At 37.8% G+C, this 12686-nt stretch overlaps 1 protein-coding gene across 2 annotated transcripts; it reads right to left on the bottom strand.

Annotated features, from left to right (window-relative positions):
* Nucleotides 1–4059: 4059 nt before the first annotated feature.
* Nucleotides 4060–7174, bottom strand: LOC310721358 (C-type lectin domain family 4 member K-like). 2 transcript variants are annotated; one of them, XM_083533009.1, is made up of 5 exons: nucleotides 6891–7169; nucleotides 5549–5764; nucleotides 4831–4955; nucleotides 4607–4713; nucleotides 4060–4513 (listed from the first exon to the last, which is right to left on the bottom strand). In XM_083533009.1, the coding sequence occupies exons 1-5, from the start codon at nucleotides 7105–7107 to the stop codon at nucleotides 4336–4338; spliced, it is 843 nt and encodes a 280-aa protein (XP_083389135.1). In that variant the 5' UTR covers nucleotides 7108–7169; the 3' UTR covers nucleotides 4060–4335. The 2 variants fall into 2 exon arrangements, with proteins under 2 accessions (XP_083389135.1, XP_083389136.1); XM_083533010.1 differs by lacking the exon at nucleotides 4607–4713 and having other exon boundaries at nucleotides 6891–7174.
* Nucleotides 7175–12686: the final 5512 nt, after the last annotated feature.

The following is a 12686-nucleotide window of genomic DNA, read 5'->3' on the forward strand; positions in this document are numbered from 1 at the left end:
CAGCAAAAATGTCCATAACCACAATTTAAAGTCTGATAGAAATCTATTTATAATGAAGTAAGGATTTCATTAAATACTTTTCTTATGCTTAAATGTAACACAGGACATGGATGCAGTTATTGCTTAAACTCACTTCTGCTGGGGACTTGCCATCATGCAATAGTGGTTTCCCTTTTTATAGCAATACCAGTTAATCATATCTTTCACAATCAAAGTGATGCAAAGTGACAGAGATTCTACAGTTTTAACACTTCTGTGATATCTGTGTGCATCTAATGATGTAAAATTTTTTAGTCATCAGAACATTTTCCAATATGGCAGATATTTAAGCGGTAGTGAAAGTCTGCAGTAAATGGTAAAGCGGAATAGTGACAGAGTTCCCGGTGGTTCTCATACCATGCTCACAGCAGCATAAAGTGACAGTTTAAACATCTGATATCATTCCCCAAGACCACCAGAGGGCATTTTTTGTTACATTTTGAAGCGCATCTTCTTATCATTATTCTTTTTCTGATTGTGAGTATATGTACAGTACAGACCAAAAGTTTGGACACACCTTGTGTGTCCAAACTTTTGGTCTGTACTGTATATATATATATTATATATAATATATACAGTACAGACCAAAAGTTTATATATATTATATATACAGTACAGACCAAAAGTTTGGACACACCTTCTCATTCAAAGAGTTTTCTTTATTTTCATGACTATGAAAATTGTAGTCACACTGAAGGCATCAAAACTATGAATTAACACATGTGGAATTATATACATAACAAAAAAGTGAACTGAAAATATGTCATATTGTAGGTTCTTCAAAGTAGGCATCAAGAGAATGCCAAGAGTGTGCAAAGCAGTAATCTAAGCAAAAGGTGGCTACTTTGAAGAACCTACAATATGACATATTTTCAGTTGTTTGTTATGTATATAATTCCACATGTGTTAATTCATAGTTTTGATGCCTTCAGTGTGACTCTACAATTTTCATATTCATGAAAATAAAGAAAACTCTTTGAATGAGAAGGTGTGTCCAGACTTTTGGTCTGTACTGTATGTGTGTTTGTACATGTGCTGATTGGGTCTCATTGTCTATTCTGGTTTTGTCAAAAATTCTAATGCCTGATATTTTGTCTATAAACAAAGATTTGGATTGTGTTTGGGGTCTATATATTGTTTGTACAATGAATACATCTTATAATCACACTAATTTTTCATAATATTTATTTTATAGATAATATCTCTTTAGTAAAGACACACATCAACCATCTGATTTAGATCATAAAGGACAAAAGTTATAGTGGGTGTTAAACATTAGATTCCACGTTTAGTTTTTATGCTACTGTAACAATATGGAATTATTGTAATGTCTGTTCAGGTTATACCTGCCACTAGGGGGCGAACAAGGGCCATGCTAGGCGGGGAGGCGGAGGGTGAGAGAAGAAGTGAGTCTCGGTTAGGACACTGTGTTTAACAGACTGTATAATAAAGGCAGACCACGTTGGTCAGTTCAAAGAATATGGACTCCTGTTTTTACATGAAAATACCACACTTTAACAGGAATGTAAAGTTTTGAGATGTTAAAGCCATTTTGTTATGTTGGGTAATGGCATTTATGTTAAAAGAGAGAAAAAAAAAAAAAAAAAAAAGAAAAAATGAAAAAAAAAAAAAAAAAGAAATGGAATGTAAAGTTTTGAGATGTTAAAGCCATTTTGTTATGTTGGGTAATGGCATTTATGTAAAAAGAGAGAAAAAATAAATAAAAAATGTTGTACATTGGAAAGTACATTTCTATTTGCATTTAATGTTTGCAAATGTGTTTCAGGGAAAAGAAAACTTTTTAAAAGAGAAAGGATGTAACAATATGGAATTATTGTAATGTCTGTTCAGGTTATACCTGCCACTAGGGGGCGAACAAGGGCCATGCTAGGCGGGGAGGCGGAGGGTGAGAGAAGAAGTGAGTCTCGGTTAGGTCACTGTGTTTAACAGACTGTATAATAAAGGCAGACCACGTTGGTCAGTTCAAAGAATATGGACTCCTGTTTTTACATGAAAATACCACACTTTAACAGCTACTGCATCCTAAGACACCCTCTACAATTGTATGGTAATTGTATGGAAATTGAAGGAGCAGAAAGGGTGCTTTTTGTGCTTTGCATTAAGAAAACAATGCACAAATGCAGATGTAAACACAGTTCAGTGGTTTATTCAGTGAGCTTTCACTTATTGGTGTGCAGAGGTGGGAATTAACAAATACTTCGTTACTGTACTTAAGTAGATTTTTTTGGTATCAGTTCTTTACTCCACTATTTATTTACAGACAACTTTTGACTTTTTTATTAATTAAATTTTTACACAAATATCTGTACTTTCTACTTCTTACATTTTCAAAACCGGCTCGTTACTTTAGTTTTAATCCATTGATTTGGTGAAATATACATATATCTTTTTTTTTTTTACTGCGTGCCGATTTCAGCCGAACAACCAATTTCATGTCATTGCGTCTCTTTTTTAATCCCACTGGTGTATAAAGTCCTGACCCTCACTCACCACAGACGTAGACTAGTTTACGAAGTTAAGAATGAGCAGGCAGAAAGCAACAAGAAGTAAAGCTAAAGTGGATGAGACAGAGGAAGTCAGTGATGTAAACATGACTGAGAACAGAGACATTCCTTATAACCTGATCATCATCATCATCATCATCATCATCATCTTTTCTCTGCTTGTGTTCTATATGTGGATGTTCAGCCTGGACACATTCATTAGATAACAACATTTTTTATTTGTTTTGTATTAATATATATTACTATTATTAGGGTGTCAAAATTAAAATTCTTTTAAACGGCACAAAATTTTATTAAAGCCGTATTTATTATCAATTCAGTGCACATTTCTGTTTTTACCATTTTTATAAAAAATGTAAATACATAAATAAATAACTAAATATAAAAGAGGCGAAATTAAAACCTTTAGCAAAACATACATTTATTCACGACGTCCTTTCGTTATTTAGATATAAAATAAATAAATGAAAACTCCACCGAAAAATATTTGTAATCAGTAAACATTTGTTTTATTTATGTGCCAAGTCTTAAATCAAACACCAAATCCGCCATGATTCACACAATTAACCCTCTGGGTGGCGTTTTGTTTTTAAATTACTGTCTTTATTGATCGAACAGATAAGAACAATACATCATTCAAATTTGTAAAATGTCTATGATTATTACAAAAGCTTCTTGACTTGAAGAGGTGCAGTTTCTCCGGTATCACCTCATTAACTGCCCGTGTGGAAACATAGCAAAGGTTCCGTTTGGTTTGGTGTCCTGATGATTTACGTAATTTTAACCACCATTATTACTTTAAAACATTAACAAGGTTTTTTTTTTTTCTTGCTCTATGTTGCATCCACATTTCTACATGTCCATGTTGCTTAAAGTATTAAAAACAGGAAGTATTAATATATGGTACATTTAGAACAGATAGAAATGTGCGATTAAGTTGTGATTAAATATTTGATTGATAACCTTTATTCACTGTACATATGCTTACATATCTATCTATCTATCTATCTATCTATCTATCTATCTATCTATCTATCTATCTATCTATCTATCTATCTATCTATCTAATCATCTAATCATCTAATATTAATATGATGTGAGGTCAAGTTAACAGCTAAAACAGGTAGAAGTAATAACTACTTTTTACTTAAGTACATGTCAGAGCCAAGACTTCTTTACTTTCACTTGAGTAAAAAAGTATAATCAGTACTTCAACTTTCACCTGAGTATTTTAAAACATGAGTATCTGTACTTCTACTTAAGTAATGAATGTGTGTATTTTTGCCACCCCTGTTGATGTGTGCATTACTGTTTAAGGTAAGTGGTAGCTCAGTGGATAAGATCCTGGACTTCTGATTGGCTGGTTGTGGGTTCAAATCCCCAAATTACTAAGATGCCACTGGCAGGCCCTTGAGCAAGGGCTTTAACCTTCAGTTGCTTAGCTGTGTAACTGTAAGCTGCTCTGGATAAGTGCATCTGTCAAAAACTGTAAATGTTTACTCATTTCCAACTCCTTTATACCAAATAATCCATTGTAAATACAAAAACACAATAAACACTCTCATTTGTGTCAAAATCAGAGTTGAAATTTGCTTGATATGGTCATGTAATCTGTACACTTTTTGCTACTGGTAAAAAAACAATACCTGAAACACAATAAAACAGCAACATTCACCATTCAAAATACAAGAAAATTGGGTTTTTGAGATTAAATGGACAAAAAGCACAGACTCCAAGCGTCACCAAGTTTTCAATTCCAAATTGTTCGATATCAGTTTTTTTGGACCTCATGTCTTCCATCCAGTAATTTTATCTCACAAATCCCAAATGCATGGTGGTTACAGGGAACATCAGCCCAGGTGGACATGTTATTCATAGCATTTCTGAAGCCTGTTACAACACAGTCCTCTCTTTGTCCATAATCATTGGGTTCTCCATTCCACCAGAACCTAAAAACACAAAGAGAGTCAGAATGTTTATTATTTTATTAGACTGAGATAAAAACTAGATCATGTGTAAATTGTAGTTTTATGATCTCTTACTCAGTGGTCAGTGGTGTACCGTCTACCCATTTAAATTTCCCCTCTCTCTCTGAGTCAGTCAGACCAATCCAAAATTCAGTACCTCCAAAATATTTACCTATGAACTCCTGTAATTGTAATAGCACAATATGAATATAGATTTTCATTTGTACTCTCTCTCTCTCTCTCTCTCTCTCTCTCTCTCTCTCTCTCTCTCTCTCTCTCTCTCTCTCTCTCTCACTCACCTGTTCTGCTGTACTGTTTATAATCACAAGGTCTGCTCCTTTTCTTTGGCACTCCTGTCTGCCCTCATTCCAGGTCTTCTGTTTAGTACACTTACGATATACACTCGAGCTGAAAAATGTCCATCCTTGTTTGGAGAATTCAAATAAAAATATATATTAATTTATTGACATATTGATTCAACAGCACTATTATTAAGTCATTTTGCTTCATTTCAAGAGTATAAACAGATTATGTAACTTTATCTAGTGTAAATCAAGGCAAGACACTATAAGTAAAAATAAATAGTCTATCACATCAATAAAATGTTTAAAGTTTTTTGGAGGAATGAATTGCATTTAGAACAGGAAATGTTTTGCCATGTCATTTAGGCTTGTTTCCTTTTTGTTAGTTTATGTGTCATTATGACATACACATCAATTTATTCAACATTACTTTTCAACCCTAATAATAATCTAATAATCTCTTATAATTAGTGTAATACACCATAAACCAGAGTGTAATTTTTAACATAAGAAAAGGTTTAATGTTATTAAAAAAAAAAAACAGACAACATTCAAGAGCAACCACATGGCAAAGACTAAGTAAGAATATTTATTTATTTGTTTGTCATATCCTCTGTACCTGCAGCATCTCGCCAAGAAATAAAAAATAAAATGAAACAGTTTTTGGTGTAGAGATGAGTTTTTACCGTTTTACATAAGAATAGTATTCACCTACCGAGTTTTCCAATCAGACCATTCATTTCAGAGATCTCTTGCTGGTACTGGTCTCTCTCTAGAGTCAAAGTGTTGTACTTGGTCTGTAGCTGTCTGTCTTCTGTATTCAGGTTGCTGTATTTGACCCACAGCACTGTAATTGCAATCAGTAGGAGAACACACAGCAACAGCACACACACTGCAGTCAGTCTGTAGCTTCTGCTCCATGCAGTGTATCCTAGAGATGAATTTACACAAATTCACACTGTTTTAATCTTATTTTCTTTCAACAATAAAAACAGAATAGGCAGTAAGGTCAGGCATTGAACAAATTTAATATCTAAAGTCAGGCACAAATCAATAATGAGAGACAAAAATAGTTCAGCATCAAAATATCGAACAATATGTAACAGTTTGGTAATGAATAATAGCTTCATGACTGTGAATGTGATAGTGACTGTTGGAATCTTTGGTGGCCATTTTTGGAGGCTGTATTGTTGTAAATGGGGTCTGAAATAGGCAATGACCTGACAAACACATTCTGGGATTTTTTTGTCATCGTAGACCAGCTGCTGTTAAGCACTGAATTGCATTATGTATTTTAAGATCATCAACCTACAAGCAATGAACTGCTTGTCTCTTTAATAGGAAAATTGGAATGAGGATTGTGTGGGGTAAAGCAGCTTTTGGCTTATGCTTAACACTACCATTGAATATTGAGGATTAATGATGATGTAAATTATACTCACTGAACCTCAAGTTTACTAAAACAGTAAAAAAAAACAGCCTGGTCTAATAAATTATTGTAAAATTGTGTTAAAATGTTTGCATTACCAGCATTAACTTATGTGTTAACAGTACAGGCTGGTGGTGGCAGTGGAACACATCTGAGCCCTTAGTTACATTTGAGTTTTGTTTGATTTCCATAATTAATCTAAGCGTTGTTGCTGATCACATGCATCCATTTATGGCAACTTTTTACTCATCTTAAAATCAGCAGCACCATAATGTTCTATGTTGCAGAGCTCCGTTCAAACTGATTCAATCAAGATGGTATTGAATTAATTATAATTCAGTGGCGTAGCCCATCAACAGAACCTCATAAAGCACATTTGGGGTGTTCATTTAAAAACCTTATGTCATGCAGTCATGTCAGCATGAAAACTTAACAGAATGTGGAGTCCATCCAGTGAATAATTAAGTTTGTTCTAAGAGCAAAGACAGAGCCTTGCTCCATATTAAAATCATATTCTGGGTCTGGTAAAAAGATGATGTCCCATATTTACATATACCACACACTAAGAGCCCAAATTATTTATATCTTTCTAATCACAATAAAAATAAAACATTGAAAATCTGCATACCTGTGTGTACAGTTGGTACGCTTTTCTGTACGTTGGTGGCTTCTGTCTCGTCTAAAACATCATGACCACTAGCAGCATCTGCACTGTCATAGATTTCAACCACCTTCTCTATGCGCTCTCCTCTTATCTCAGTGTAGTTCACATAGTCAGAAAATAGCTCAGACATTTCTAATATCTGAGGGTCTGAAACATTTAAGTACAGTGGTTCAGTCTGCATTTATCAACCACCACTTTGTGTATGTGTGTAAGCTGTAATGACACGAGTCAACTGTTGCAGTTGCTGAATAGGAAAGTCAAAATTGCACAATGCTGTTAAATAAGGAAGTCATCGAGCATAAACAGAACTGAATGAATGAGTAAATATATTGTTTTAATGGTAATTCATATTGTGAATGAGTAATTTTTAAAGAATCATTCTTCGTTCTTAAAGTGTCGTAACAGTTAACTCCATTTTGAGCAGGAAACATCAATTTCATTCGTAATTCATTCTTGTAATAATATAACTACAAAAACTTACAAAACGCACGCAAAAAAACTTGAAATGAAAAGAGTAGAAAGTTTTTTCTTTTCTCCCTTTTAACACTTCCATATAACAGCAGCACAGGACATGAATTGCAATGCCGTGATGCCATGATTGCAAATTCTTGTAATATTTGCTTAATCTCAGTTCTGCTGGTGAGTCCCTACTTATTATGCCATGCAATATTTGCTTCCCTTTTATACATCTGGTTTTTTTTTGCTGTTTTTTTAAAGAATTGCCTACAATATCATAGAGCTGTATTACACAGATTGATTCCACAGTTTCTTCATTTTTGTGATTTTTTTTTGAAGAGATGTCTTGGTGTGCTGCTGCTGTGGATGTAATAATTATTCAGGAAAGAAAAAAATATAACAGACATCTGAAGGAGTTTAGATTCTAAAACATCACAAAAACAATGAACAGCAAAGAGAAACTTTTAAGCTCAATACACAGGTACAGTTTCTTTTGACGTTTATCCTTGCTGGGCTCTGCAGTGGATAGTTAGAGAGAAGATATCCACAGGGGTGTAGTTTTGGCTTGTCAGTGAAGCGTGGTGACTAAGTGGCTCCCTTATTTATAGCTTTTTTGGTCATTTGTTTCCACTTTAAGGTCTTTGGCTGAACTCTCAGGAACTCATTGATTTTCTTCGATGTTGCAGGAGACATTGGAGGATTTGGAAATGTGACAGACGTGATCATGAATTTGCCCAGCAATGTTCCAGGACGTTATGGATGTGAAGCTGCATTACTGTTTTTTTTTTTGTTTAGTTTTTTTTTTTTTTCATTACAAAAATATATTGGATTATATGTAACATTAAGAAAAAAATTTATATTGTTTTACAGCTAAATGGATTTGACAATATTGCACTTCAGTGATCATAAAATAGATATACAGTGGGTAAGATCTTCTGCAGTTGTTAAATTCATAAAAAATAAAAGTGCAATTAGATCTTATAACTTTAAAAGCATGTATGGCGTGTATTTTTTTATTGTATTGTTTTTGTTTATGGTGGTAATTAAAATAAATTAAATCAAATAAGTGAAGTAATTTCTATAAAACGAAAAGTGGGATACGGGAAGTAGTCATTTTCAATGCACACCGCGAGAGGGCGATAGTGTTTATGTTGAGAATGCGACACTAATGTTATGCGCTAAGAAATCTTTCTCCACACCACTAGAAGGCGCAGGTTTTGTTTAAGTTGGGAAAACGACACCGATGTCGGGTTCGAAGAAGGCGTTTCTCTCTCCACACCGCTAGAGGGCGCATATTATGTTTATGTTGAGAATGCGACCAGAAATAGGACGCAATGAAGTACAAATACTTTGTTATTGTACTTAATTAGATTTTTACTTCAGTATTTATTTTTCGGACAACTTTTTACGTACAGGCTCGTTACTTTAGTTTTAATCTATTTGGTAAAATGTCAATATTTTTTCTTCTCAATGCGCGTTTTCAGCCCACTAGCCGATTTCCTCTCATTTTTAACCATCCTTCTGTACACGTCTTCTGGTCGACTGTTCCAGTGAATAGTAGCCTTTACTGAGAAAGATGATGCCCAAATGCAGAATGACGAAAAGGAACAACACAATCGCTAGTAGATGATGATCTAGTAGATCTTACATAGACTTCTTCTTCTTCTTCTTCTTTCGGCTGCTCCCATTAGGGGTCGCCACAGCGGATCATCCGTCTCCATACCACCCTGTCCTCTATATCTGCCTCTTTTACACCAACTACCTGCATGTCTTTCCTCACCACATCCATGAACCTCCTCCTTGGCCTTCCTCTTTTCCTCCTACCTGGTGGCTCCATCTTCAGCATTTTTCTACCAATATAATTCATGTCCCTTCTCTGCACATGTCCAAACCATCTCAATCTCGCCTCCCTCACCTTGTCACCAAAACATCCTACATGTGCTGTCCCTCTAATAAACTCATTTCTAATCTTGTCCATCCTCGTCACTCCCAACGAAAACCTCAACATCTTCAGCTCTGCTACCTCCAGCTCCACCTCCTGTTTTTTACTCAATGCCACTGTCTCTAATCCATACAACATCGCAGGTCTCACCACAGTCCTATAAACTTTCCCTTTCATTCTTGCAGATACTCTTCTATCACAAATCACTCCTGTCACTCTTCTCCACCCACTCCACCCTGCCTGCACTCTTTTCTTTACTTCCCTAACACACTCTCCATTACTTTGCACTGTTGACCCCAGGTACCTGAACTCCTCCACCTTCTCCACCCCTTCTCCCTGCAACCGCATCACTCCACTGCCCTCCCTCTCATTCACACACATGTACTCTGTCTTACTCCTACTGACTTTCATTCCCCTTCTCTCCAGCGCATATCTCCACCTCTCCAGGCTCTTCTCAACCTGCTCTCTACTCTCACCACAAATCACAATATCATCTGCAAACATCATAGTCCAGGGAGACTCCTGTCTGACCTCGTCCGTCAACCTGTCCATCACCACTGCAAACAGGAAAGGGCTCAGGGCCGATCCTTGATGCAGTCCAACCTTCACCCTGAACCAGTCTGTCGTACCTATTGCACACTTTACTGCCGTCACACTGTCCTCATACATGTCCTGCACCACCCTCACATACTTCTCTGACACACCTGACTTCCTCATACAATACCACAACTCCTCTCTCGGCACCCTGTCGTACGCTTTCTCTAAATCCACAAATACACAATGCAGCTCCTTCTGTCCTTCTCTATACTTCTCCATCAACATCCTCAAAGCAAATAAGGCATCTGTGGTGCTCTTCCTCGGCATGAAACCATACTGTTGCTCACAGATGGTCACCTCTTCTCTCAGCCTGGCTTCCACTACTCTTTCCCATAACTTCATGGTGTGACTGATCAACTTAATTCCCCTGTAGTTACTGCAGGTCTGCACATCTCCCTTATGCTTAAAGATCGGTACCAGCACACTCCTTCTCCATTCCTCAGGCATCCTCTCCCCTTCCAGAATCCTGTTAAACAATCTGGTTAAAAACTCCACTGCCATCTCTCCTAAACATCTCCACGCTTCTACCGGTATGTCATCTGGTCCAACCGACTTTCCATTCTTCATCCTCTTAATCGCTGCTCTCACTTCCTCCTTACTAATCCTATCTACATCCTGCTTCACCAACTCCACATCCTCCAACCTTCTCTCTCTCTGATTTTCCTCATTCATCAGCTGCTCAAAATACTCCCTCCATCTTCTCAACACACTCTCCTCACTAGTCAACACATTTCCCTCTCCATCCTTTATTGCTCTAACTTGCAGTACATCCTTCCCAGCTCGGTCCCTCTGCTTGGCCAATCGGTATAAATCCTTTTCTCCTTCCTTAGTGTCCAACCTCTTATACAGTTCCTCATATGCCTTTTCCTTGGCTTTCGCCACATCCCTTTTAACCTGCTGCCGCATCTCCTTGTACTTCTGCCTACTCTTCTCATCACTCTGTCGATCCCACTTCTGTTTTGCCAATCTCTTTCCCCTAATGCTCTCCTGCACTTCCTCATTCCACCACCACGTCTCCTTGTCTTGCTGTCTATTTCCAGATGTCACACCAAGTACTTTTCTAGCTGCCTCCCTCATCACTCCTCCAGTAGTTGCCCAATCATCCAGCACCTCTTCACCACCACCAAGCCCCTGTCTGACCTCTTCCCTGAACCTCACACTACACTCTTCCTCCTTCAGTTTCTACCATCTTATTCTTCTTTCAAACCTTACTTTCCTCCTCTTCTTCTTCGCCTCCAAAACCATCCTACAGACCACCATCCGATGCTGTCTAGCTACACTGTCCCCCGCCAACACCTTACAGTCTCCAATCTCCTTCAGGTTGCATCTCCTACACAGAAGATAATCCACCTGTGTGCACCTTCCTCCACTCTTATACGTCACCCTATGATCCTCCTTCTTCTTAAAATACGTGTTCACCACTGCCATTTCCATCCTTTTAGCAAAATCTACCACCATCTGCCCTTCCACATTCCTCTCCTTAAAACCATACCTACCCATCACCTCCTCATCACCTCTGTTCCCTTTACCTACATGCCCATTAAAGTTTGCCCCAATCACCAATCGTTCTTTCCTAGGTACACCATCTACCACTTCATCTAATTCACTCCATCTCACAGCCAACTTGTGGAGCATAGGCACTGATGACATTTATCATCATCCCTTCAACTTCCACCTTCACGATCATCACCCTATCAGAAACTCTCTTCACCTCCACTACACTCTTACTGTACGCTTCCTTCAGAATCACCCCTACACCATTTCTCTTCCCATCCACACCATGATAAAACAGTTTAAACCCACCTCCAATGTTCCTGGCCTTACTCCCTTTCCACTTGGTCTCCTGAACACACAACACATCTACCTTTCTCCTCTCCATCATATCAGCTATCTCTCTCCCTTTACCCGTCATAGTACCAACATTTAAAGTACCAACCCGAACCTCTACTCTCCTACACTGCTCCTTTTCCTGCCGTCTCTGTAGACGCCTTCCTCCTCTCCTTCTCCTCCTTCGGCCAACAGTAGCCCAATTTCCACCGGTACCCTGTCGGCTAACGATACCTGTGGCGGTCGTTGTTAACCCGGGCCTCGACCGATCCGGTATGAAATTCTCATTTGTGATCCGCATATTTGATTTGGCACATGTTTTACGCTGGATGCCCTTCCTAACGCAACCCTCCCCATTTACCCGGGCTTGGGACCGGCACTAAGAGTACACTGGCTTGTGCCCCTCTAATGGCTGGGTTAGATCTTACATAGACTGTAGAGTGAAAATGCACAAAATCATGAAATATGGATAATCACTCAGTGATTCTCCTGTCCTGTCCTGTGTCTCGCGGGTGTGCAGGTCGCTAACTTCAACTTTAACCAGAATCTTTTAAAACATGAGTATCTGTACTTCTACTTGAGTGGAAAATGTGTGTACTTTCGCCACATCTGAATGCGATACCGATATGCACGAAATAAAATAAATCTTAACACCGCTAGAGGGCGCATGTTGTATTTACATCGTGAAAATAACACCGATAAAGTGCGCGAAGAAGAGTTGTTCTCTCCCCACCGCTAGAGGGAGCATGTTGTAATACATTGAGAATTTAACACCGATAAAATGCGCGAAGAAGAGTTGTTCTCTCCTCACCGCTAGAGGGCGCATGTTGTGTTTACATTAAGAATATAACACCGATAAAGTGCGCGAAGAAGAGTTGTTCTCTCCCCACCGCTAGAGGGCGCAAATTGTGTTTATATTGAGAATGCGACACCAAGCG

This window comes from Silurus aristotelis, assembly GCF_946808225.1.
Source record: "Silurus aristotelis genome assembly, chromosome: 27".
NCBI lineage: Eukaryota > Metazoa > Chordata > Actinopteri > Siluriformes > Siluridae > Silurus > Silurus aristotelis.